This window comes from Centruroides sculpturatus, unplaced genomic scaffold (genome assembly GCF_000671375.1).
Source record: "Centruroides sculpturatus isolate CEXI.00-Female unplaced genomic scaffold, Cexi_2.0 scaffold1154, whole genome shotgun sequence".
NCBI lineage: Eukaryota > Metazoa > Arthropoda > Arachnida > Scorpiones > Buthidae > Centruroides > Centruroides sculpturatus.
In genome coordinates, this window is record NW_019385421.1 from 236165 (window position 1) to 262354 (window position 26190).

The window sequence follows — 26190 nt, forward strand, 5'->3', positions numbered from 1 at the left end:
AATTCGAAAATTTTTAAAATCGAAATAGAAAATCTTCCACTTTCAACCACTTTCAAGCCCATATCTCCCGCACCCTTATAGCTATCGAGACGCAACCACCATAGTGCACGAATGGAGACTTGGGGCTACTACCACATACAAACACCATTCATGTGTGATGTGTAGTTTTGGCTGAAAAGTGAAATATAGGGACACACATGTCCATTTTTATATATATATATATATATATAAATGTTTAACAAGGTAGTCGTTTATTATATGGATATAACAAGAATCCAGATCATGTTTAAATTTGAATCTTTCATAGCCTTATGATGATCCTTATCACATAGTCTTTTAACTAACAAATTTTATTTTTATTTTATATTAATTAATTTTTAAAAATTATTCTCTCTCAATGATATATTTTGTTTGTTATAATAAATCATTTTCAAGATATATTCTCAATATATTTTAAAAGCTATATTCTTGTGGGAATGATTTTTATTAAAATTTTGTTCATTGTTCTAATTTTCTTACATACTGTATCTATTCTATTCTGATATCTTAAAATACTGATGCATTCAGGAGAGAAGTCAAAGGAGTCCATTTTCTCACCATGAACTCAAAAAAGAAAGCTGATATATTACAAATTATTGAAATTTTTGTTACTCTTTCAGTAATCCACATCAGTCCACATCTCCATCAATAAAATTTTTTCTCAATTTCTCATTGCTTAAAATCTTATCTTCAAAATACCACAAATCAAAATTAATTAAATGGTATATTTTAGATGACTCAACCTTTATATATGGGAGTCTGTGTTCCTGATTCTTGTACTAGTAAAACATTATTGAATGAAACCAAAGAAATGGCAAAATTCTTAAGTAAGTTATTTATAAAAAAATTATTATATATTTTGAAAGTACTGTTTTGACTTACTTTAGATAATAATATCAATCTGATGATTTCCAAGAAACACTTTATCTCTTAGATAAAATATTTCTTAGAAAGGTTTCTATATTTATCACAATATGTAACATTTGAATGTATTTCATATATTTAATGGATGTATTTTATAGTTTTAAATAGTAAGTTTTTTTTATTTTTACCAGTCTTTAAACAGTTTTAGTTTAAAAATTTTAATTTTAGTACAGAAACAAATATTTTCTAAATATATTTTATGATATAAATAAAGTAAATGCATTTTTATTTATCATTAAGTTAAAAAATGTCAAAGGAAAAAAAAATATATGTATTGAGATAGATTTTCTAACATCTTTAAATATTTAATCCCATGATCTATTTCTAATGGAAAAACCTTGAGGTATACTAAAGATAGATTTGAAGAATTAAAAAAATACTGTATATGTAAAAATACATGAATAACAGAATAAATTAATAGGAATGATATTATTTGTTTTTTTTTATTAGTAAATTAAGCAGTTTTTAAAAAACTAAGTAGTTCTTTAAAAATTATTTTATTTTGCATTCAAGGTATCTCATACATATATATATATGTATGAGATACCTTATATATATATAAGTAAATAAAACAATTGCCTGCTTCACGTAGCCAATATTTTTAATAAAACAAACATTTCTGATCAAACATATGATTTATCATCTCATATATGCAGGCCTACAGTACCTCATCTATGCATATTCAGTGATAAGAAAAATTAATCATGACTAATTTTCTAACTTATATTAAATTAATTAATATTTTTACATAAAATAATAATAATGCTACTATAAAATAAACTATTGTTAGAATTAGTATTTAAGATTTTTAAATTTAGAATCTTATATCTAAGATTAACATTAGGTCTAATTTAAATTTTAAATCTTTGTATATAATTAACATTATTTATCTGTTTGGTATTCATCCTTGATAATAAGATTAAAATTTCAATAGTAGAAATAATTTTGATTAGATAATATGAACAGATTACAATATAATATTACTTAATCACTAATACTTTGTTTTTATGTTAAAGATTATATCCCAGTTGTCAAAAAAATAAATAATTATGCCAATGTTACTGAAATAACCTGCCAGAGTAATGAAAGGCATTGGGAACCAAGCCATATTGTGTATTTGTAAGTATATTGTTTATAAAAGAGAAATTAAAATTTATTTAATAATGTTTTAATATAAGATTTATATATTATAATAGGTGTATACTAGTGATCTTTGCTTTTTTTATTTCCTTGGGAACTTTATATGATATCTTAAAAACATATCTAAATGACATTAAAGCTGATTCTGAAAATGGAAACTCAGATATTGAAGGCAATATTTCTTCAAATACAAATTTCACAAAATATGGAACTGAAAGTGCATCTGCAATTGCTATAGGTAAAGATGATAATGTTACCAATGATAATGAACCACTTTCAATACAAGAGAAATATTCTGAACCCCAAGAGTCATGTATGGTAAAATTTTTATTTTGCTTTTAATTTATATTTTTACACAAATCTAAACTGGTATATTTTTTAAACAGTTTTTATTCAATTTATATTATGTTTTTCTGTGTATACTAATGGTGCAAAAGTATTTAATATTGGAAATACTGGAGCACAATTAAATTGTCTTCATGGAATTCGGTTTTTCAGCATGAGTTGGATTATTCTTGGTCACACATATATTTATGCTGTCATGTCTGTAGGTATGTTATAATTTTTAATATTAGAATAATTGAAATTCTTAAACATTTGTTTANATATATTTAATGGATGTATTTTATAGTTTTAAATAGTAAGTTTTTTTTATTTTTACCAGTCTTTAAACAGTTTTAGTTTAAAAATTTTAATTTTAGTACAGAAACAAATATTTTCTAAATATATTTTATGATATAAATAAAGTAAATGCATTTTTATTTATCATTAAGTTAAAAAATGTCAAAGGAAAAAAAAATATATGTATTGAGATAGATTTTCTAACATCTTTAAATATTTAATCCCATGATCTATTTCTAATGGAAAAACCTTGAGGTATACTAAAGATAGATTTGAAGAATTAAAAAAATACTGTATATGTAAAAATACATGAATAACAGAATAAATTAATAGGAATGATATTATTTGTTTTTTTTTATTAGTAAATTAAGCAGTTTTTAAAAAACTAAGTAGTTCTTTAAAAATTATTTTATTTTGCATTCAAGGTATCTCATACATATATATATATGTATGAGATACCTTATATATATATAAGTAAATAAAACAATTGCCTGCTTCACGTAGCCAATATTTTTAATAAAACAAACATTTCTGATCAAACATATGATTTATCATCTCATATATGCAGGCCTACAGTACCTCATCTATGCATATTCAGTGATAAGAAAAATTAATCATGACTAATTTTCTAACTTATATTAAATTAATTAATATTTTTACATAAAATAATAATAATGCTACTATAAAATAAACTATTGTTAGAATTAGTATTTAAGATTTTTAAATTTAGAATCTTATATCTAAGATTAACATTAGGTCTAATTTAAATTTTAAACCTTTGTATATAATTAACATTATTTATCTGTTTGGTATTCATCCTTGATAATAAGATTAAAATTTCAATAGTAGAAATAATTTTGATTAGATAATATGAACAGATTACAATATAATATTACTTAATCACTAATACTTTGTTTTTATGTTAAAGATTATATCCCAGTTGTCAAAAAAATAAATAATTATGCCAATGTTACTGAAATAACCTGCCAGAGTAATGAAAGGCATTGGGAACCAAGCCATATTGTGTATTTGTAAGTATATTGTTTATAAAAGAGAAATTAAAATTTATTTAATAATGTTTTAATATAAGATTTATATATTATAATAGGTGTATACTAGTGATTTTTGCTTTTTTTATTTCCTTGGGAACTTTATATGATATCTTAAAAACATATCTAAATGACATTAAAGCTGATTCTGAAAATGGAAACTCAGATATTGAAGGCAATATTTCTTCAAATACAAATTTCACAAAATATGGAACTGAAAGTGCATCTGCAATTGCTATAGGTAAAGATGATAATGTTACCAATGATAATGAACCACTTTCAATACAAGAGAAATATTCTGAACCCCAAGAGTCATGTATGGTAAAATTTTTATTTTGCTTTTAATTTATATTTTTACACAAATCTAAACTGTTATATTTTTTAAACAGTTTTTATTCAATTTATATTATGTTTTTCTGTGTATACTAATGGTGCAAAAGTATTTAATATTGGAAATACTGGAGCACAATTAAATTGTCTTCATGGAATTCGGTTTTTCAGCATGAGTTGGATTATTCTTGGTCACACATATATTTATGCTGTCATGTCTGTAGGTATGTTATAATTTTTAATATTAGAACAATTGAAATTCTTAAACATTTTTTATAATCATTTATTTTTTAGGTAATATAGTAGATGTTTTAGAAGATATTAATAGTTTTTCCTTTCAAACAATAAGTCAAGCAACATTTTCTGTAGATACTTTTTTTCTGATAAGGTAATATATATATTTTTTTCAGTTTATGTAATAAATCCTTTAGAAAAATGAACATTTAACTATTAATCTAATTAATCTTATCGATTCCATAATATTACTATTTATAATGAAACATTAACTGAATCAAATGTTAATCTAAAATAATAAGTGAAATATTAACTGAATCTAATACAAATAACTGAATCAAAATATTGGTTGATTGTAATTAAAGTACCCTATTCAATGCTGTCCGGAGAGCTATTAAGCAATTCAAATTCAATCAAATTTAGTATGGTAACATTTCAGGACATATAGGAAACCTTTCCATAAAAGAAACAATACTAAATCTCTTAGGGAAAGGATTCCACACAAATTTTTTGTTTAACAATAACAATATTTATTTCATCAATGTTCCATTATACATGTACAACTGACTGAAAATTGACATATGAAGAAATTCTTGCATTCATACAAATTGAAATTTGCACATGTATTGATGAGTTTTGTTAGGTAGTTCACCTATATCAAGAATACGTAAGAATGAGAATCTTTTTTCTACTTTTTGTGTTGCCAACCTCAATGCTTCCTTGATGGTGGTGTCACCTGCTATCACACTCACTATTATGATACTTTTGGTACTGCAAGCAACAAACATTTTATTTGTTCAAGACACTCAAGTGCTTCTTAGTAATGCAATGGATACTGCACAATGTGGTCCCCGTTCTGAAGGTGTAAAACCTGAAGGCAATGATCAGTGTGCTTAACACCAACCATGATTGAGTTTCTATAATGCTTCTCACATGCAAATATTGTTTTCAAAGTTAACAAATTTAATTTGCAACATGTTCTTGATAAATCATACAGATTAAGAACCAGAGAATACGGTGTCAGGTAGTAGGAAATGCACAATTAATCACTTTATTATTGGTGAAATTTTGTTGCAGAAACTGCTGTACACAGCATCTGATATGTGAAGACACTCCATCTGGCATTAAAATTGTTGACTCAAGGCATTGTCATTATTGCAGTTGGGGTACAATAAAAGTGTGAAGAAATCTCTCAATATCTCTGGGCAATCACAGGCCATTGGGACTAGTTTCTTTGAATAAGAATTATTTCAGAATAAATGTATAAATGTGACTGTGAATCCATGAAAGACAAGTTCAGTAAAATCTACTGGAAACAATGAGGGTTTTATCTGGCTCAAATGTGACATTTATGATTATTCACTGTTCCATTGAAGTAAAATGTATCTTGTCACTCCACAGGATCTTTCATTGTCATGACACATCCACTTACATTTAGGCAAAGAAAGTCAATGCAAAGTTCAGTTGAGTTTCCGTTTCAACAGCAAGCAATTTCTTGTGACAAATCTTTTATGAATCCTACTACACCAGGCATGGTCAAGATACGGCCCACGGGCCGGATGTGGCCCATGTAATGGATTTATGTGGCCTGCGATTAATCTTTCAATATTAGCTACTCAAGCCAGAATAGATCGGTGAAAAATTCTAACGCCTGAAAAAAAAAGGTCAACAACTTGCAATCTGGTTAGAGTTAACCCCTGTACTACACCTTTCTCATCATCTTCCTCATTGTCCCATAGGATATACCTGACTGCCATGACACTGCACATGTACTGCTGGAGTCTGAAACATTATTGATTGACAGTTCAACAACAGCTGAGGTACATCTAAAACTTGTGAAGTAATAGGTTTGTATCTTTGATTAGGTTGAATCCTAAGATATCTAGTTTTCTTGAATCAAGTGATCATTCTCCTGAGATCTCATGGAGTCAAAGGTCCTTGGTATAAATTCTTATGACAGTAAAATTCCTAAAATGCAGCCACAGCATTATTGTTCTATTCATAAAAAAGCTTCACAAGAAATGTAGCCTATATTCAGGTAACATAATGCTCATTATGGCTGGCAAGAACAACATTCAATAGGTGTGAGTATGTACTGTACAAACTAAAATGCAAACCAATATGTTTAGAAATTTCTAAGAAAAATTTTTTGAAGATATTCATTTGTATATACAGTATATATATAGTTTGCATTCAAACTAAAAAATATTGAAGATAGTGTAATATTCTGAAAACATTAAGATTTAATAAAACATTTTTGCTCACAAAAATATGCTATTGTTGAATTGTTATTCTTTTTAGAAAGATAAAATGAATCTTTTACTTTAAAATATAATAATTATTAAATTTATAAATGTTAAATTAAATTTTTTTTTATTTTTAGTGGATTTCTTCTGTCATATTTGTTTCTTAAAGAACACTTTGAAAAACAAACCAATGTGAATTGGATTTATTATTATGTTCACCGAATTTGGAGGCAAGATACAATTTTACAAAAGTTGTTGTTTATATATATATATATATATATAGGCTATATATTTTAAAACTAAAGTTAAGCATTTTACAGATTAACACCTGTGTTTGCAATGTTGTTGGGATTTTACTCAACTCTATGGCTACATTTAGGTTCTGGACCATCTTGGCCAAATGAAACAGATAATGGAAACTGTAAAAAAAACTGGTGGTGGAATATACTTTACATATTGAATTTTGAAGATTCAAATGATATGGTAAGTTTTATTATTATAAATATATATAAATAAATATGATATCAAAATGAACTTTTATGAAATTAACAATGTTTTCCTTTTGATTAGTGCATGGGATGGACATGGTACTTAGCAAATGATATGCAATTTTATATCATTAGTCCAATATTTTTATTGCTGTTATGGAAGTTAGTATTTTTGTTGTTTTTACTATGAATTCATTCAAAAGACATATTCTATTAATTTTAATTATTATTTTCAGGTTACCTATTGTAGGAACTATAGTGGTAGGAATTGTAATATTAATATCATGGATAGTGGCAGGAGTATTAAGTATTGAGTATGATCTGAGTTCAGTTTTAACATTCAATCAAGATTTGAAAGTAGATCAAGTAATGGACATGCAGGCCAAGTAAGTGAATGTATATCATTGTCTATAATATAACTTATATTGTAGACAATGTTATATTGAATTTTTTTTATTCTAATATATAACATTAAAAATATTTTGTATATAATTATAGTTTGCCATATTGTAATCATTCTGGTAATATAATATGGTATTTAATTTTTTGGGGTTTTAAATAAGTTTCTCATAAATTAAAAATTAATATATATGAAATTTGAACTGTAATAGAGTAGCCCTTTGTTATGTCACTCATTTAGATATATCATGCTCTTTTGGTCTTCCAAATATAAAAATGCTTCAGCCAAAAATTTTTTAAAAATCAGTTGTCATTGAATTTCTATTGACCAATAGATATTACTTTATTCCAATCATTGACCTTGAAACTCCCATTGTATGAAATATTGTGGCTATATGCCATATTTTGTATATATGTATTCTAGATTAAATAATTGTAATAACTCTCTCCCCTTCTTAATCCTTCTTTTTAACTTCCTTTGTTCTGACTTCTGGGAACAGGGGCTCTCCCCTTCCCACTCACTAGGGGGTCGAGTGGGACAATGCACTTCGAAGAAATTAGTGAGTAGAAATGGACTCTTTAACAGTCATTCTTTTACTGGACTCGAAAAGGCATGGACATAGATCATTGAGCTTGTGAGACAGAATTCGAAGAGCGCAAAACTGAGAGCCATGAAGTGGAGATCCAGATGATAGAATCGGAGAGACCGTCAAGGCTATTAAAGAAAAAGATATTCAACACATGAAAGAAGAACCCAGAGCTACTCAGAAAAAAGGCACAAGCCGACATCGAAGTTCATCAAGTATTGGGTACCCCACTATCCTATTCATTCTTCTCATTTCCCTATCTCTAGATTTTCTATCTTTAGGATTAATTAGTTAAGGATCGTGTCTGTTTGATTATTATTGTTGGGTAAGTAGTTACCATGGAAGCGAGCTACTTGGTTTGTTGTTGCCATTGGGCAGTGAAAGAAATTGGTATTGTGAGAGACCAAGGGAATCCAAAAGAACTTTTCAGTATATAATCGTTCATCGTGAGATTAAATTTATTTTAATCAAATTCACTTATCGCATTTCACACTTTTACAATACAACATACAAAAAAGCAAGTGGACATGAAGTTTAAATTACACAAAACAGGTGGATAAGAACATTGATTGTAAAACACTATCTGATTTATTGCTCATTTGATTTGTCTCTCAATATGTGTAATATAACAAGTAGCTAGTGTATTTATGATATAGAAAAAATATCTTTTCTAATTACTTTTTGTTTTTAGTTATGGTTTTAAGACAATACTAATATTAAAAACTTCACAATATACTGTATTTTCATACACATAATATCTAATTCATTACAAAGGCATAAATTTATTGAAATTGTCCTGTAATAATTTCTATAGTTTTATAAATCATTTATAACAAAGTAAATTTAATTGAAAATTAATTTGTTCGTTATACAATCAAAATTATTAAAAAGAAAATTGAAAAAATAATAAATGGAGCTGTTTAAATTACAGTTATTTACAATATTTACACTTTGTTTTTATTTTTATACTAGCAGACCCCGCCAAGCCTTGTTGTGGCTCAAAATGTATCTATTATAAATGTATAACACTTCCCCCGTGGGGGAAAATTTTTCGAAAAATTTTTTCTTAGTGTACATTCTCTTGACGTACCCTATTAAAATGCAATCAAAAACGCAAAAACCTGCATCTAAAATAGTATAATAGAAGCCAAGTTCTTCACAGTAATTCTTAATCCTATCTCTCTCCCCCGCGGGGGAATATCGAAAAATCCCTTCTTAGTGTACATTCTCTTGACGTACTCTATTAAAACGCAATCAAAAGCGCAAAAAACCGCATCTAAAATAGTATAAATAGAAGCAGAGTTCTTTACGGTAAGCCTTCCATGTAAGGCTTACTGTAAAGAACTGTCCATCTCCCATGTTTAACAGAATAATATACAGCCTATGTCCACCCTGAAGTTCCATTCTAAATATTGGTGAAAAGAATTTTTGAAATTGGATGAGTAGTTTCGGAGATTACCTGCTGCATACAAACTAACATACATACAAACATTACCTCTTTATAATATTAGTATAGATTAGTTCATTAATACCTGTTCTCAAACTGAGGATGTGAATGGTAGCTGTGAAGGATAAGAATTGGATTGATTAGATAAAACAATGCAATACATGGACAATTTGCCAAAGGGGTTCCTGTGAACTGGCCATAGGCAGGTGTTATAGACAGTGAAGAAAAACCTGGAAAAAAGCAAGCCAGTTCACAACTTAACCACTGTGGGGACTGTGAAGGACAAGGAAAGATAAATATTTGAAAAAATGATATTGATATTAGATCATTAGGCATTTTCTCAAATTTATTTTGTCTAACATATCATTTTTAAAATTTCAAGCTTTTTTATAATTTGAATATGTTGATTGGCTCAGCCCCAAGTATTATATAATATCAGTCTCCTCAGGACTGGATTTTGATACTCTCCTCTATGTTGCATTTTTTTAATAGTTCTTCATATAGACTATTAACATTTAATTTCAAAATTTGTACTTAAAATATTTTTTATATAAAAAGTTAGCATGTAATTTAAAGAGTGCAAAATTTCTACAGTTAAGTGTAAAAAATTATAAATAACTGTAATTTAAACAACAATTTATAATTTCTCAATTTTTATTTCAATAATTTTGCTTTCCAATCAAATCAATTTTTAATTAAATTTACTTTCAGTTTACACAAAGACTTTATAAAACTTTGGAAATTTTTTAAGGGACAAATTTAATAAATTTATACTATTATAATGGATTAAAGGATTTATTGACAAATAATAAATAAAAAAACAAACTGCTTTTCTTTTTTTGGAAGCCATATAGTTTTTTGATTGTAAATTAATAACAGCATAAATTGCTTTGACAATGAAAGGTCTTACTTTAAACATATATTTTTAGAATCACTGAATTATTAAATCTTTCTCTTGTGATGTTCGATGTGACAAGTATGTGACCCCAAGAATGGAATAATACAGAAAATACACATTAATAAGATTAACACAAAGTATTTTATTTTTGCATCGAACAGATTCTTGATATGATGATTCCAATGTACAAAACAATGATTTATGTACACACAGGCATTGGATTTCTCCTCCCGAACAACAGGTCTAACGAACACGACAAATATGCGTGGGGTGACTTAAATCTATTACTTATTCTATTTATAACTAAAGAAGGAAAGGAAAAGTAAATGTTTAAGGACAGTGAGGGAAAGATAGAAATACCCAGGATTCCTTGGCTTCGTAATCTTGGGTGGGTTACTGTCCTGGGGTCTTTCTTGGATCATCATCTTATCATCATTCCTGTACACCTTTTCGTATGGTATTCTCACAATATTCCTTTCAAAGTTCCTTTCTGGGAAGTATTCGTTTCTGATTCCAATAGCTCCACATAATCTCCAATCATCCGATCTCCGATCCAGAGCACTACCCTTTTTCGTTTTTACTCATTGGAATCTGAGTCCAAACTTGCTTTTTCCCAGTTCTGCTGGCCCCTCAAGCCTCGTTTCTTATTTGTTCTCTTCATCGTTTCTTAGGATTGGTAATCCCACCCAAGGGAAAAAGGATTAGAGAGGAAAATTCTAGAAAAGTTAGAACAATAGGACAAAGAAAATATTAAGCCTAACTTAAAATAATAACTATACAAATATAATATTATGGTTGACAGCCACACATGCTGAAAACAGAAAACTGCAAGGAGTATGACATATATTTGATTTCATATTTACAAGTCAGTGTAAGTTTTAATACAAATGCAACATCTCCAACTCCTAGGTAAATAGGATAGAATATTTTCAATTTTCTTTAATTTGTGGTCAATGTTTGTTTATGCTATTGGGAACTTCACAAAAAGTATAATGAAAGTGTACCATAAATTGAATGAGAATGTAATTAAAATGGAGCATTAGGAGAATAAAAATAAATGAGTAAATTACTAAACAGTATGCAAAAATAAAGCATTTGGTAATGGAAAAACATAATCTATCTTTTTCTCAAAAATCAAGAATTTTTTAATATTTTTAAGTCAAGATTTGAATTCAAAACAACCACTACTTAAACACAAGATCACCCACTCTCATGAATATTTGACATAATCACTATTATTATACTGGTCTAATGTACTACTAACCCTATAATTAGCAAAAACAGATATATTTTAATAAAATTTCTCTGTTTTTCTTTGCTTTAAACAGACATCATCAGGCTAGATGGAATGAAAATAAAATTGAATGCATATTCAAAAAATAAAACATAAGATTAAATTAAAACTTCCTTGTAAATGAGTGCAGGTACAATGCAGAAGTAAAAGAGTATATAAAATATATTACTAACGAGTTTGTAAAATGCTCATTATGCCACTGAAATAGTCCATCTCTTTTTAACAGTTGTAGGCTTTACAAATTTTCAGTGGCTTGCCATCCATGGAAGCTGTGGAAGCGCAGTTTCCCTTGTATTTTCTAAAATATAAATACATTTGTGCGATTATTTTCATATTTTAACACATTTTNGAATTCGGTTTTTCAGCATGAGTTGGATTATTCTTGGTCACACATATATTTATGCTGTCATGTCTGTAGGTATGTTATAATTTTTAATATTAGAATAATTGAAATTCTTAAACATTTGTTTATAATCATTTATTTTCTAGGTAATATAGTAGATGTTTTAGAAGATATTAATAGTTTTTCCTTTCAAACAATAAGTCAAGCAACATTTTCTGTAGATACTTTTTTTCTGATAAGGTAATATGTATATTTTTTTCAGTTTATGTAATAAATCCTTTAGAAAAATGAACATTTAACTATTAATCTAATTAATCTTATTGATTCCATAATATTACTATTTATAATGAAACATTAACTGAATCAAATGTTAATCTAAAATAATAAGTGAAATATTAACTGAATCTAATACAAATAACTGAATCAAAATATTGGTTGATTGTAATTAAAGTACCCTATTCAATGCTGTTCGGAGAGCTATTAAGCAATTCAAATTCAATCAAATTTAGTATGGTAACATTTCAGGACATATAGGAAACCTTTCCATAAAAGAAACAATACTAAATCTCTTAGGGAAAGGATTCCACACAAATTTTTTGTTTAACAATAACAATATTTATTTCATCAATGTTCCATTATACATGTACAACTGACTGAAAATTGACATATGAAGAAATTCTTGCATTCATACAAATTGAAATTTGCACATGTATTGATGAGTTTTGTTAAGTAGTTCACCTATATCAAGAATACGTAAGAATGAGAATCTTTTTTCTACTTTTTGTGTTGCCAACCTCAATGCTTCCTTGATGGTGGTGTCACCTGCTATCACACTCACTATTATGATACTTTTGGTACTGCAAGCAACAAACATTTTATTTGTTCAAGACACTCAAGTGCTTCTTAGTAATGCAATGGATGCTGCTCAATGTGGTCCCCGTTCTGAAGGTGTAAAACCTGAAGGCAATGATAGGTGTGCTTAACACCAACCATGATTGAGTTTCTATAATGTTTCTCACATGCAAATATTGTTTTCAAAGTTAACAAATTTAATTTGCAACATGTTCTTGATAAATCATACAGATTAAGAACCAGAGAATACGGTGTCAGGTAGTAGGAAATGCACAATTAATCACTTTATTATTGGTGAAATTTTATTGCAGAAACTGCTGTATACAGCATCTGATATGTGAAGACACTGTGAAGGTACAAAATATCGTGTGAATGAATCAACACGATAAAATATAAGTGCTCAACCAGGGGATAAATTTATAACAAGCGTGCTTGGTGGAACAAACACTTAAGGGGAATCCACTGGACTCAATAGGGACTAGACAAGACAACCATTGAATTCTATAACAATATTTCTTTAATATACTTGGGAGGATACAGTACTCCCAAGATAAAGATGAGACACAAGAATACAGAGTCCGACAATCTAGTATATCGCGAATTGATAACAAAAATCTCCTGACAATAAATTGCTCAAGCTGACGTAACAAGAATACATGGAAACATACCAACATAAATGGGGCTTCGACGATCTTTTCTTCTCTTCCACTCCGGGTAGGAAAAAGTTCCAAAGTTCTAAAAATCTCTACGGACTTGCTTACACAGGCTCTATATCTTCATTTCCGCACTTCACTCCACTGTCCTTACTCATCTGCCGTTTTCTCCACTCTCCACTTCCCTTCACCCCTCTCCCTGAGACACACCCCATCCATAAAACACTCACCCCTCGGTCACACACCCCTGAATTACATAACTCCTCTCCACCGAGTTAGACCCACCACGTGGCAAAGGGGGGGCAAGAACAGACGTAAGGTACAACACTCCATCTGGCATTGAAATTGTTGACTCAAGGCATTGTCATTATTGCAGTTGGGGTACAATAAAAGTGTGAAGAAATCTCTCAATATCTCTGGGCAATCACAGGCCATTGGGACTAGTTTCTTTGAATAAGAATTATTTCAGAATAAATGTATAAATGTGACTGTGAATCCATGAAAGACAAGTTCAGTAAAATCTACTGGAAACAATGAGGGTTTTATCTGGCTCAAATGTGACATTTATGATTATTCACTGTTCCATTGAAGTAAAATGTATCTTGTCACTCCACAGGATCTTTCATTGTCATGACACATCCACTTACATTTAGGCAAAGAAAGTCAATGCAAAGTTCAGTTGAGTTACCGTTTCAACAGCAAGCAATTTCTTGTGACAAATCTTTTATGAATCCTACTACACCAGGCATGGTCAAGATACGGCCCACGGGCCGGATGTGGCCCATGTAATGGATTTATGTGGCCTGCGATTAATCTTTCAATATTAGCTACTCAAGCCAGAATAGATCGGTGAAAAATTCTAACGCCTGAAAAAAAAAGGTCAACAACTTGCAATCTGGTTAGAGTTAACCCCTGTACTACACCTTTCTCATCATCTTCCTCATTGTCCCATAGGATATACCTGACTGCCATGACACTGCACATGTACTGCTGGAGTCTGAAACATTATTGATTGACAGTTTAACAACAACTGAGGTAACATCTAAAACTTGTGAAGTAATAGGTTTGTATCTTTGATTAGGTTGAATTCTAAGATATCTAGTTTTCTTGAATCAAGTGATCATTCTCCTGAGATCTCATGGAGTCAAAGGTCCTTGGTATAAATTCTTATGACAGTAAAATTCCTAAAATGCAGCCACAGCATTATTGTTCTATTCATAAAAAAGCTTCACAAGAAATGTAGCCTATATTCAGGTAACATAATGCTCATTATGGCTGGCAAGAACAACATTCAATAGGTGTGAGTATGTACTGTACAAACTAAAATGCAAACCAATATGTTTAGAAATTTCTAAGAAAAATTTTTTGAAGATATTCATTTGTATATACAGTATATATATAGTTTGCATTCAAACTAAAAAATATTGAAGATAGTGTAATATTCTGAAAACATTAAGATTTAATAAAACATTTTTGCTCACAAAAATATGCTATTGTTGAATTGTTATTCTTTTTAGAAAGATAAAATGAATCTTTTACTTTAAAATATAATAATTATTAAATTTATAAATGTTAAATTAAATTTTTTTTTATTTTTAGTGGATTTCTTCTGTCATATTTGTTTCTTAAAGAACACTTTGAAAAACAAACCAATGTGAATTGGATTTATTATTATGTTCACCGAATTTGGAGGCAAGATACAATTTTACAAAAGTTGTTGTTTATATATATATATATATATATAGGCTATATATTTTAAAACTAAAGTTAAGCATTTTACAGATTAACACCTGTGTTTGCAATGTTGTTGGGATTTTACTCAACTCTATGGCTACATTTAGGTTCTGGACCATCTTGGCCAAATGAAACAGATAATGGAAACTGTAAAAAAAACTGGTGGTGGAATATACTTTACATATTGAATTTTGAAGATTCAAATGATATGGTAAGTTTTATTATTATAAATATATATAAATAAATATGATATCAAAATGAACTTTTATGAAATTAACAATGTTTTCCTTTTGATTAGTGCATGGGATGGACATGGTACTTAGCAAATGATATGCAATTTTATATCATTAGTCCAATATTTTTATTGCTGTTATGGAAGTTAGTATTTTTGTTGTTTTTACTATGAATTCATTCAAAAGACATATTCTATTAATTTTAATTATTATTTTCAGGTTACCTATTGTAGGAACTATAGTGGTAGGAATTGTAATATTAATATCATGGATAGTGGCAGGAGTATTAAGTATTGAGTATGATCTGAGTTCAGTTTTAACATTCAATCAAGATTTGAAAGTAGATCAAGTAATGGACATGCAGGCCAAGTAAGTGAATGTATATCATTGTCTATAATATAACTTATATTGTAGACAATGTTATATTGAATTTTTTTTATTCTAATATATAACATTAAAAATATTTTGTATATAATTATAGTTTGCCATATTGTAATCATTCTGGTAATATAATATGGTATTTAATTTTTTGGGGTTTTAAATAAGTTTCTCATAAATTAAAAATTAATATATATGAAATTTGAACTGTAATAGAGTAGCCCTTTGTTATGTCACTCATTTAGATATATCATGCTCTTTTGGTCTTCCAAATATAAAAATGCTTCAGCCAAAAATTTTTTAAAAATCAGTTGTCATTGAATTTCTATTGACCAATAGATATTACTTTATTCCAATCATTGACCTTGAAACTCCCATTGTATGAAATATTGTGGCTATATGCCATATTTTGTATATATGTATTCTAGATTAAATAATTGTAATAACTCTCTCCCCTTCTTAATCCTTCTTTTTAACTTCCTTTGTTCTGACTTCTGGGAACAGGGGCTCTCCCCTTCCCACTCACTAGGGGGTCGAGTGGGACAATGCACTTCGAAGAAATTAGTGAGTAGAAATGGACTCTTTAACAGTCATTCTTTTACTGGACTCGAAAAGGCATGGACATAGATCATTGAGCTTGTGAGACAGAATTCGAAGAGCGCAAAACTGAGAGCCATGAAGTGGAGATCCAGATGATAGAATCGGAGAGACCGTCAAGGCTATTAAAGAAAAAGATATTCAACACATGAAAGAAGAACCCAGAGCTACTCAGAAAAAAGGCACAAGCCGACATCGAAGTTCATCAAGTATTGGGTACCCCACTATCCTATTCATTCTTCTCATTTCCCTATCTCTAGATTTTCTATCTTTAGGATTAATTAGTTAAGGATCGCGTCTGTTTGATTATTATTGTTGGGTAAGTAGTTACCATGGAAGCGAGCTACTTGGTTTGTTGTTGCCATTGGGCAGTGAAAGAAATTGGTATTGTGAGAGACCAAGGGAATCCAAAAGAACTTTTCAGTATATAATCGTTCATCGTGAGATTAAATTTATTTTAATCAAATTCACTTATCGCATTTCACACTTTTACAATACAACATACAAAAAAGCAAGTGGACATGAAGTTTAAATTACACAAAACAGGTGGATAAGAACATTGATTGTAAAACACTATCTGATTTATTGCTCATTTGATTTGTCTCTCAATATGTGTAATATAACAAGTAGCTAGTGTATTTATGATATAGAAAAAATATCTTTTCTAATTACTTTTTGTTTTTAGTTATGGTTTTAAGACAATACTAATATTAAAAACTTCACAATATACTGTATTTTCATACACATAATATCTAATTCATTACAAAGGCATAAATTTATTGAAATTGTCCTGTAATAATTTCTATAGTTTTATAAATCATTTATAACAAAGTAAATTTAATTGAAAATTAATTTGTTCGTTATACAATCAAAATTATTAAAAAGAAAATTGAAAAAATAATAAATGGAGCTGTTTAAATTACAGTTATTTACAATATTTACACTTTGTTTTTATTTTTATACTAGCAGACCCCGCCAAGCCTTGTTGTGGCTCAAAATGTATCTATTATAAATGTATAACACTTCCCCCGTGGGGGAAAATTTTTCGAAAAATTTTTTCTTAGTGTACATTCTCTTGACGTACCCTATTAAAATGCAATCAAAAACGCAAAAACCTGCATCTAAAATAGTATAATAGAAGCCAAGTTCTTCACAGTAATTCTTAATCCTATCTCTCTCCCCCGCGGGGGAATATCGAAAAATCCCTTCTTAGTGTACATTCTCTTGACGTACTCTATTAAAACGCAATCAAAAGCGCAAAAAACCGCATCTAAAATAGTATAAATAGAAGCAGAGTTCTTTACGGTAAGCCTTCCATGTAAGGCTTACTGTAAAGAACTGTCCATCTCCCATGTTTAACAGAATAATATACAGCCTATGTCCACCCTGAAGTTCCATTCTAAATATTGGTGAAAAGAATTTTTGAAATTGGATGAGTAGTTTCGGAGATTACCTGCTGCATACAAACTAACATACATACAAACATTACCTCTTTATAATATTAGTATAGATTAGTTCATTAATACCTGTTCTCAAACTGAGGATGTGAATGGTAGCTGTGAAGGATAAGAATTGGATTGATTAGATAAAACAATGCAATACATGGACAATTTGCCAAAGGGGTTCCTGTGAACTGGCCATAGGCAGGTGTTATAGACAGTGAAGAAAAACCTGGAAAAAAGCAAGCCAGTTCACAACTTAACCACTGTGGGGACTGTGAAGGACAAGGAAAGATAAATATTTGAAAAAATGATATTGATATTAGATCATTAGGCATTTTCTCAAATTTATTTTGTCTAACATATCATTTTTAAAATTTCAAGCTTTTTTATAATTTGAATATGTTGATTTGCTCAGCCCCAAGTATTATATAATATCAGTCTCCTCAGGACTGGATTTTGATACTCTCCTCTATGTTGCATTTTTTTAATAGTTCTTCATATAGACTATTAACATTTAATTTCAAAATTTGTACTTAAAATATTTTTTATATAAAAAGTTAGCATGTAATTTAAAGAGTGCAAAATTTCTACAGTTAAGTGTAAAAAATTATAAATAACTGTAATTTAAACAACAATTTATAATTTCTCAATTTTTATTTCAATAATTTTGCTTTCCAATCAAATCAATTTTTAATTAAATTTACTTTCAGTTTACAAAGACTTTATAAAACTTTGGAAATTTTTTAAGGGACAAATTTAATAAATTTATACTATTATAATGGATTAAAGGATTTATTGACAAATAATAAATAAAAAAACAAACTGCTTTTCTTTTTTTGGAAGCCATATAGTTTTTTGATTGTAAATTAATAACAGCATAAATTGCTTTGACAATGAAAGGTCTTACTTTAAACATATATTTTTAGAATCACTGAATTATTAAATCTTTCTCTTGTGATGTTCGATGTGACAAGTATGTGACCCCAAGAATGGAATAATACAGAAAATACACATTAATAAGATTAACACAAAGTATTTTATTTTTGCATCGAACAGATTCTTGATATGATGATTCCAATGTACAAAACAATGATTTATGTACACACAGGCATTGGATTTCTCCTCCCGAACAACAGGTCTAACGAACACGACAAATATGCGTGGGGTGACTTAAATCTATTACTTATTCTATTTATAACTAAAGAAGGAAAGGAAAAGTAAATGTTTAAGGACAGTGAGGGAAAGATAGAAATACCCAGGATTCCTTGGCTTCGTAATCTTGGGTGGGTTACTGTCCTGGGGTCTTTCTTGGATCATCATCTTATCATCATTCCTGTACACCTTTTCGTATGGTATTCTCACAATATTCCTTTCAAAGTTCCTTTCTGGGAAGTATTCGTTTCTGATTCCAATAGCTCCACATAATCTCCAATCATCCGATCTCCGATCCAGAGCACTACCCTTTTTCGTTTTTACTCATTGGAATCTGAGTCCAAACTTGCTTTTTCCCAGTTCTGCTGGCCCCTCAAGCCTCGTTTCTTATTTGTTCTCTTCATCGTTTCTTAGGATTGGTAATCCCACCCAAGGGAAAAAGGATTAGAGAGGAAAATTCTAGAAAAGTTAGAACAATAGGACAAAGAAAATATTAAGCCTAACTTAAAATAATGGTAATTTTTTTCAGTTTGCAAAATTTAAAAAATTGAAAACAACAATTCATTAAAAGGAAAAATCAATTAAAACAGGGTAAAAAAGGATTTTATATAATTTAATTATTTTTTAAAATAATTTTGCTTATTTCATTTTTCATGTACACACAATCTTTTAAAGTGAATACTGGATTTTTGGCACTAATCTGAACTATGTTTAGAGTTCTCAATAGTGAATAAAAGCTGAGCAATCAACTTTTCACTTTGTACCATTGGATATTATGAACTTCAAAATTAATTTTTATTTAACTTTTTCTGCATTTATTTTGACATTTATTATTATTAATTGATAAATAGAAATGAAGCAATATGAGAAAAATATTTTATTTGATAGGCATTTGTTTCTAGACACATGAAATTTAGGAGGTTTCTTCTTAATATTTTGTTTTTTCATTTCCCTTAGTTTAATAATTACATCTATAACAAAGTGTATTAATTAACAAATGTTTTAATGTTTGAGATGGTAACTTATAAACTGCAAAAAGGTCATTCTTTCAGTCGCTGCTCCAAAGATATGGGCTATATGGTGAGATAAGTTATACAAAGGTTTTTGTTTCTGGGTTATGTTACTGCAGGATTTGTTAATAAATAATTGTTAAACATAAGTTTAGAAGTTGTTTTGATGACCCTACTCATCTTCATTTTTTGTGCTGTTTTCTATGAAAGCCAGTGTGTTAAGATAAATGTGCAGTTTAATGAATAAATAACAGTTAGTTCTCCATAGTTAGTTTCTTCCAAACATCTGTAACAATAATAAATAGAAACAAACTGCTTTTTCCACCATTTGGAAGACATATACTTTTATGAAACATCTTATTTTAAACTTATAATAATTCAGCAAGTCTAAAAATATATATTTCTCTAATTATCAATTTTACCTAATTAAACATTTTTGTTTGCAAACTTGATCTTTTAAAACTTGAAAATGATAATTCATTAAAAATAACATTTGATTACTAATCTTTTTTTTTACCACTTTTTAAACATTTCATATAATTTAATTAATTTTTAAAATTTTGTTTGTTTTTGACACAGTCCTTTAAATGGGTAACCAAGAACTAAAGGTTCAGCACTACTATAAGTGGCTTTAGACAAAAGAAAAGCTCTCTGAGTTTATAATTGAATTTAAAAATGTCATATAGTTTATTCCATCAGATAACTTACTTTTCAAAGTAAATTTTAAACATATAACCTGTGGATTATATGCACAAAAATATGATAGTACAGTAGAGCCTCGAAAACTCGGCACTCGATAACCTGGCACTCCGGATAACTCGGCCACACCCTGGCAGGGCAAAAAAATCCTTAGTTAATTAATTTTCATGATAAAGACAGCTTTATGCCTCATAAATATTTTTTTGAAGTCTGTCTTATCAGGTAAATTACTGTACAGTGTATTCATTAATTTTCATTTTCATGTAGTAAAGGCTCTATGCTTTTATAAAAGAAGTACTTTTCCTTTGTTTAAGGGTATTTGGGCAGTTTATTCTCTGTTGTATTCTCAAGTAAACAATACATACAAGTACAGTACAGTATTTTCTGAGGAAACACTCATACTTATTTTTTTAACCCCATTCCCGATAACCCGGCATTTTCACAAACTTGGCCACCCTTCTGTCCACATTAGGCCAAGTTTTCGAGGCTCTACTGTATTGTCTTGGATGAAATCCATATTCTATATACAGTATCAGCAATATATATTGCATATGTTGGTATATATGTGGAAATTATATCAATTTTAACCAGATTCTTTAGTTCAATTCCAGTTTGAATCTTAAATAGTGTGTCTTTTTTTTATGTTAAAAAAATATTGTTAATATTTTATTATATTAGATCATTATATGTTTCACAGCTTTTAATTCAACTTTTTTATTTAAAGAATAAAAAAGTTGAATTAAATACATTTTAGGTTTGTCTGAATTAGTCGTCTTTAATAATAAATGAAGCATTCATAGCCATAATGATGTAAATGCCAAAAATAAACTTTTCAAGAGAGAGAGAAAAGAAAACACTTTTTCTACAGAATGAAAAAATTCATTTCAATTTTAAAATAAAATAGTAGAAAAAACCCACTAGGTTACAAATTCTCTGGAATAACAAAATGATGTAAACTTAAGCCATAATGTTTTAAGTGCCAAAGCCACATAACTGCACTTTTGTGTTTAAAACATTATGGCTTGCACATAAATTCAACTTCAAAATACAGCCATTTACAGTGCCACTATTGCCACAAAATTTTTTTGCAGCAGAAAACATTGTTTAGAATTAGTTTCTTCAGTAAAATGTATTTAGGGAAAAAATGGCATTTACAATGCTTCAAATAACATATAATTTGATTTTATCAGTTAAAAAGATTATAATTCCTTATCTTTACTAAAAACAGGTAATGTACAGGGTGTAAAGATGTTTCACAGATCAGGAACAGGTTCAATGGTTCAAAATGATGATATTTGCTTATTATACTTATGGCCAGAAATGTGTATTATGAACATAGAGAGCTATGAAATTTTGCTTAATGATGATATTTTTATGGCACTATGACATGTCACAAATGCACATATGTTAAAGAAATAGGTTTATTTATTGCTGAATACTTATTGATTATGTATTGATGCTGTAATGCCCAGTACAATCTCACAAAAGATGTTTAAAGTGGTTTTCCAGCAATTTTGTTATATAACATATATTTCTTGATGCCAAACTTTGCCAAATTCTATGAAAGATACCTGGAAGTTCTCTGACGTGTAACATCAGAGAACTTCCTACTGTGACTATTTGTTCTACAAGATCTGACTGCACTGCAATTTTGCATTAATCAAAACTCAGCCCTCAACCCACTCACATGATACATTTCTGACCATAAGTATAATAAGCAAATATCACTTTGGACCACTGACTGACTGCCTTGATATCTGAAACATTATCTCATTTTAACCCTATTTAATAAGATTATATTCATATTTTATTATAATACATCTAAATTTTGTATAAGGTGCTCTTCTAATTATAAACAGGTTAGGTTCCAGAGGTTTCGTCATAAGTCAAAATTAATCTAAAAGTACATTTTTACACAGAATAACCAATTATTGTTAGTGTTTGATCCTTTAATGTAGTTAATAGAATACACTATACTTGTTTACTTGCTCACTACTGCTTACTAGCAGATGTTTCAAATGTGGTTTTTTTTCCATCTAACATACTTAGTTTTATAATATCCAGTTTAGTTTCCATGGTAATAGTTTGACACTGCTATTTATCTCCACTGCTAGATTTACTACTATGTTTTGATGCATTTTTAAAACACTAATCATAAAAATGTATAAAAATTGCATAACAGCAAAAAACACCATTACTCCAAAGTTACCAATGAGCAGCAGTGAAACCTCAAAATTCATGCAAAAACAAAAAATGACAATATGAATAAGTCCACAGTAATTATTTATGAAAAATTTATTATTTATTACTGGTCAAAGACTGACTTCAACACCACCATGAGCACCAAGAGAACTTAAGAACTTATGTGAAATTTAAATTTTAGATGTACCTGTACAGTCAAATTGTTCATTAGTTGAACATTCATATGTAGAGAAGCACCTGTATAATAACTGTATAACTAAATTGTTGCAATCTCTTCTTTATTAAGAAAAAGAAACTGAATATTTGATTGAACACTCAGCACTTAGATATAACTAATCAAAAGTAGGAATGTTATTTTTAAATAATAGTGTATTTTTCTCGTAACAATATTTTCTTTTTTTAATTATTTTTCTAATTTATATTAATTGATAAAACCTTTAACTTTGTATTTTACTAATACTTTTTTATCGCTATTTTTTTATACATTTTGAATTTTTGAATTTATTGTTTTTATATTATTTACTTTTGTAGAAAGGATCAATATTTTGATATCATTTATGATAAACCTTATTGCCGAATTGGACCTTACATGGTTGGCATTTTAACAGGCTATGTCTTACTTGTAGCATTTAATCATCGTAAATTTATGAAAAGTGTAAGTTCAGTTTTAAAAATATATGAATAAATATTTTTTTTAATAATAATTAAAATTAAAATTTCAAAGGCATTTTTGGTGATTGGCTGGCTTCTTGCTCTTTTCTTTGGATTAAGTGTAATATTTGGTTTATATCATGCTGACATTGGTATGTCTACTGGTGCGGTCTACAATGCAGTTGCTCGTACTACATGGAGTGTTGCTGTTGCATGGGTTATTTTTGTCTGTCTTATAGGTTGTGGAGGTATGGAATACTAATAAACATTGATTTTATTTATTTTATTTTTTATTTAGAATCATTGATTGATAGGTAAATAATGTTTTATAGCTGTAAAATTACATATAAATACAGTGTGATTCTGATTTATTAGTATTTAGTATACAAGGATTCATTACAATCTTTATTTTTCTTTTTATCTTCATGACTTACAGGATGAAATACAGTAAAGATCAATATTTATGAGAACAAAATATTTATTTGCTTGAGCTATTCATTCTAAATACAGTTAAGCAGTTTAATGAGCTTTATCTCTACATTAAAAATACTTATATCAGTAACTAGGATATTATTAGTTAAATTAGTTAAAATAACAAAAATCAAAAAAATATAACTAATGAAACATTTTTTATGAAAAACAAAAGATCTACAAAAAAATTGATGAGAAAATAGATAATGATATCATTATTTCCTAAACAAAAATAACACAAAATGTTCACAGAAGGTTGTTGCTTTTATTTATTTGCATTTTTTAAATAATTGAAGCATTAACAACAATAATAAGTCTTGAGGTTACTAATTTTTTCTCATTAAAACAATGTGCAGTAGAGACATTAAAAAATTACTATCATAAAATTGTTGAGCTATTTATCAATTGAATTGCCTATCTTGATGTCTGTTAATTTAAGTTTAAAAATACCAAAAGGCTATTTTTGCCAAATTTACAAGATATAGCAATTTGTTTTCATTTTCTGTGTATTATACTAAACAAATTATGGTTTGGAAAGATATGATGGACTTAATGGGGTATTTGTAAATCCAATGATCAGACTAATGCTGAGATTATTGCAGTGAAGGTTTCACCAATAAATCATCTTAATAGATAAGAATGTCCTGAGATTTTAAAAATAGAATTAGTAAATTTTGTTCTTAGAAACAGAACAGATCTGCCATATTTGTAGATATTAGTGCAGTAATCATGTCTAGTCTTAAAATGATAAAATGCAAAGTCACTAATCCTGGATTTAAAATAGTTGTTAATTTTGTGATTTGCCTACTTGTTTGTTGGTGAAATTGGACTAAAGGTTTTCCAGAATATGACTTGAGACTTAAATTTGTAATCAGTCTTGCATTCAAGTCATAACATACAAAGAAAAAAATAACTTACAAAGTGTAATATAAAAATTTACATAAAAATGAAATGTTTAATGAATTATATTTAATTCAAATCTGTTTATATTTTATGATTATTATTAAAATTTAAAGACTAAACTGTTTTATTAGGTCCAGTCAATACAATTCTGTCTTGGAAAATATGGATACCTTTCAGCCGGTTAACTTACTGTGCTTACCTTGTCCATCCAATGATCATCCAATGGTATTATAATTCTCTTCTGAAACCACTTCATTTTGAAACTAATACAATGGTAAATTTTTTATTTCTAATTAATATTATTTGAAATAATGTAATGAAATCAAAAATAATTTTCTGAAAATAGAAATATTTGTTAAAAGATTTAAGATATTTTAATAGATTAATTAATTTTTTCACAGGTTGTATGTTATTTTGGATTTTTGCTTTTTGCATATCTGGTTGCATTTATTGCATCCGTAACACTTGAAAGTCCAATGATGGCTCTAGAAAAATTACTTGTACAAAAATTGAAGAAAAGAAAGAACAAACCCTAAAAAATTTATATCTATTTCACAGAGATTTCTTAATTTAAGAAGATTCCAAAATTTAAGAAGGTTCCTTAAATTTTGAAAAATGTATTAATGCTCAACATTGTATATGAAATACTGTAACTGAGATTCCAATGAAATATATCTATTACTTTTTAAATTCTGTGATATTTTAATTTTTAAATATGTTCAATATGAATAGTGAATGTTAATTANAGTTGCCATTGAATTTCTATTGACCAATAGATATTACTTTATTCCAATCATTGACCTTGAAACTCCCATTGTATGAAATATTGTGGCTATATGCCATATTTTGTATATATGTATTCTAGATTAAATAATTGTAATAACTCTCTCCCCTTCTTAATCCTTCTTTTTAACTTCCTTTGTTCTGACTTCTGGGAACAGGGGCTCTCCCCTTCCCACTCACTAGGGGGTCGAGTGGGACAATGCACTTCGAAGAAATTAGTGAGTAGAAATGGACTCTTTAACGGTCATTCTTTTACTGGACTCGAAAAGGCATGGACATAGATCATTGAGCTTGTGAGACAGAATTCGAAGAGCGCAAAACTGAGAGCCATGAAGTGGAGATCCAGATGATAGAATCGGAGAGACCGTCAAGGCTATTAAAGAAAAAGATA

General features: G+C 28.5%; 1 protein-coding gene across 1 annotated transcript in view; it reads left to right on the forward strand.

Moving 5' to 3' along the window:
* Positions 1–25755, forward strand: part of LOC111638824 (nose resistant to fluoxetine protein 6-like) — a 40918-nt gene extending 15163 nt beyond the window's left edge. The window contains exons 3-16 of the mRNA XM_023384573.1: positions 773–866; positions 1980–2082; positions 2160–2416; positions 2490–2621; positions 12082–12114; positions 12186–12279; positions 15144–15236; positions 15327–15489; positions 15577–15656; positions 15731–15880; positions 23523–23646; positions 23716–23890; positions 25148–25290; positions 25418–25755. Coding sequence (XP_023240341.1) covers positions 773–866; positions 1980–2082; positions 2160–2416; positions 2490–2621; positions 12082–12114; positions 12186–12279; positions 15144–15236; positions 15327–15489; positions 15577–15656; positions 15731–15880; positions 23523–23646; positions 23716–23890; positions 25148–25290; positions 25418–25552 — 1776 coding nt within the window. The 3' untranslated portion in view covers positions 25553–25755. The remainder of the gene's footprint in view (positions 1–772; positions 867–1979; positions 2083–2159; positions 2417–2489; positions 2622–12081; positions 12115–12185; positions 12280–15143; positions 15237–15326; positions 15490–15576; positions 15657–15730; positions 15881–23522; positions 23647–23715; positions 23891–25147; positions 25291–25417) is intronic.
* Positions 25756–26190: the final 435 nt, after the last annotated feature.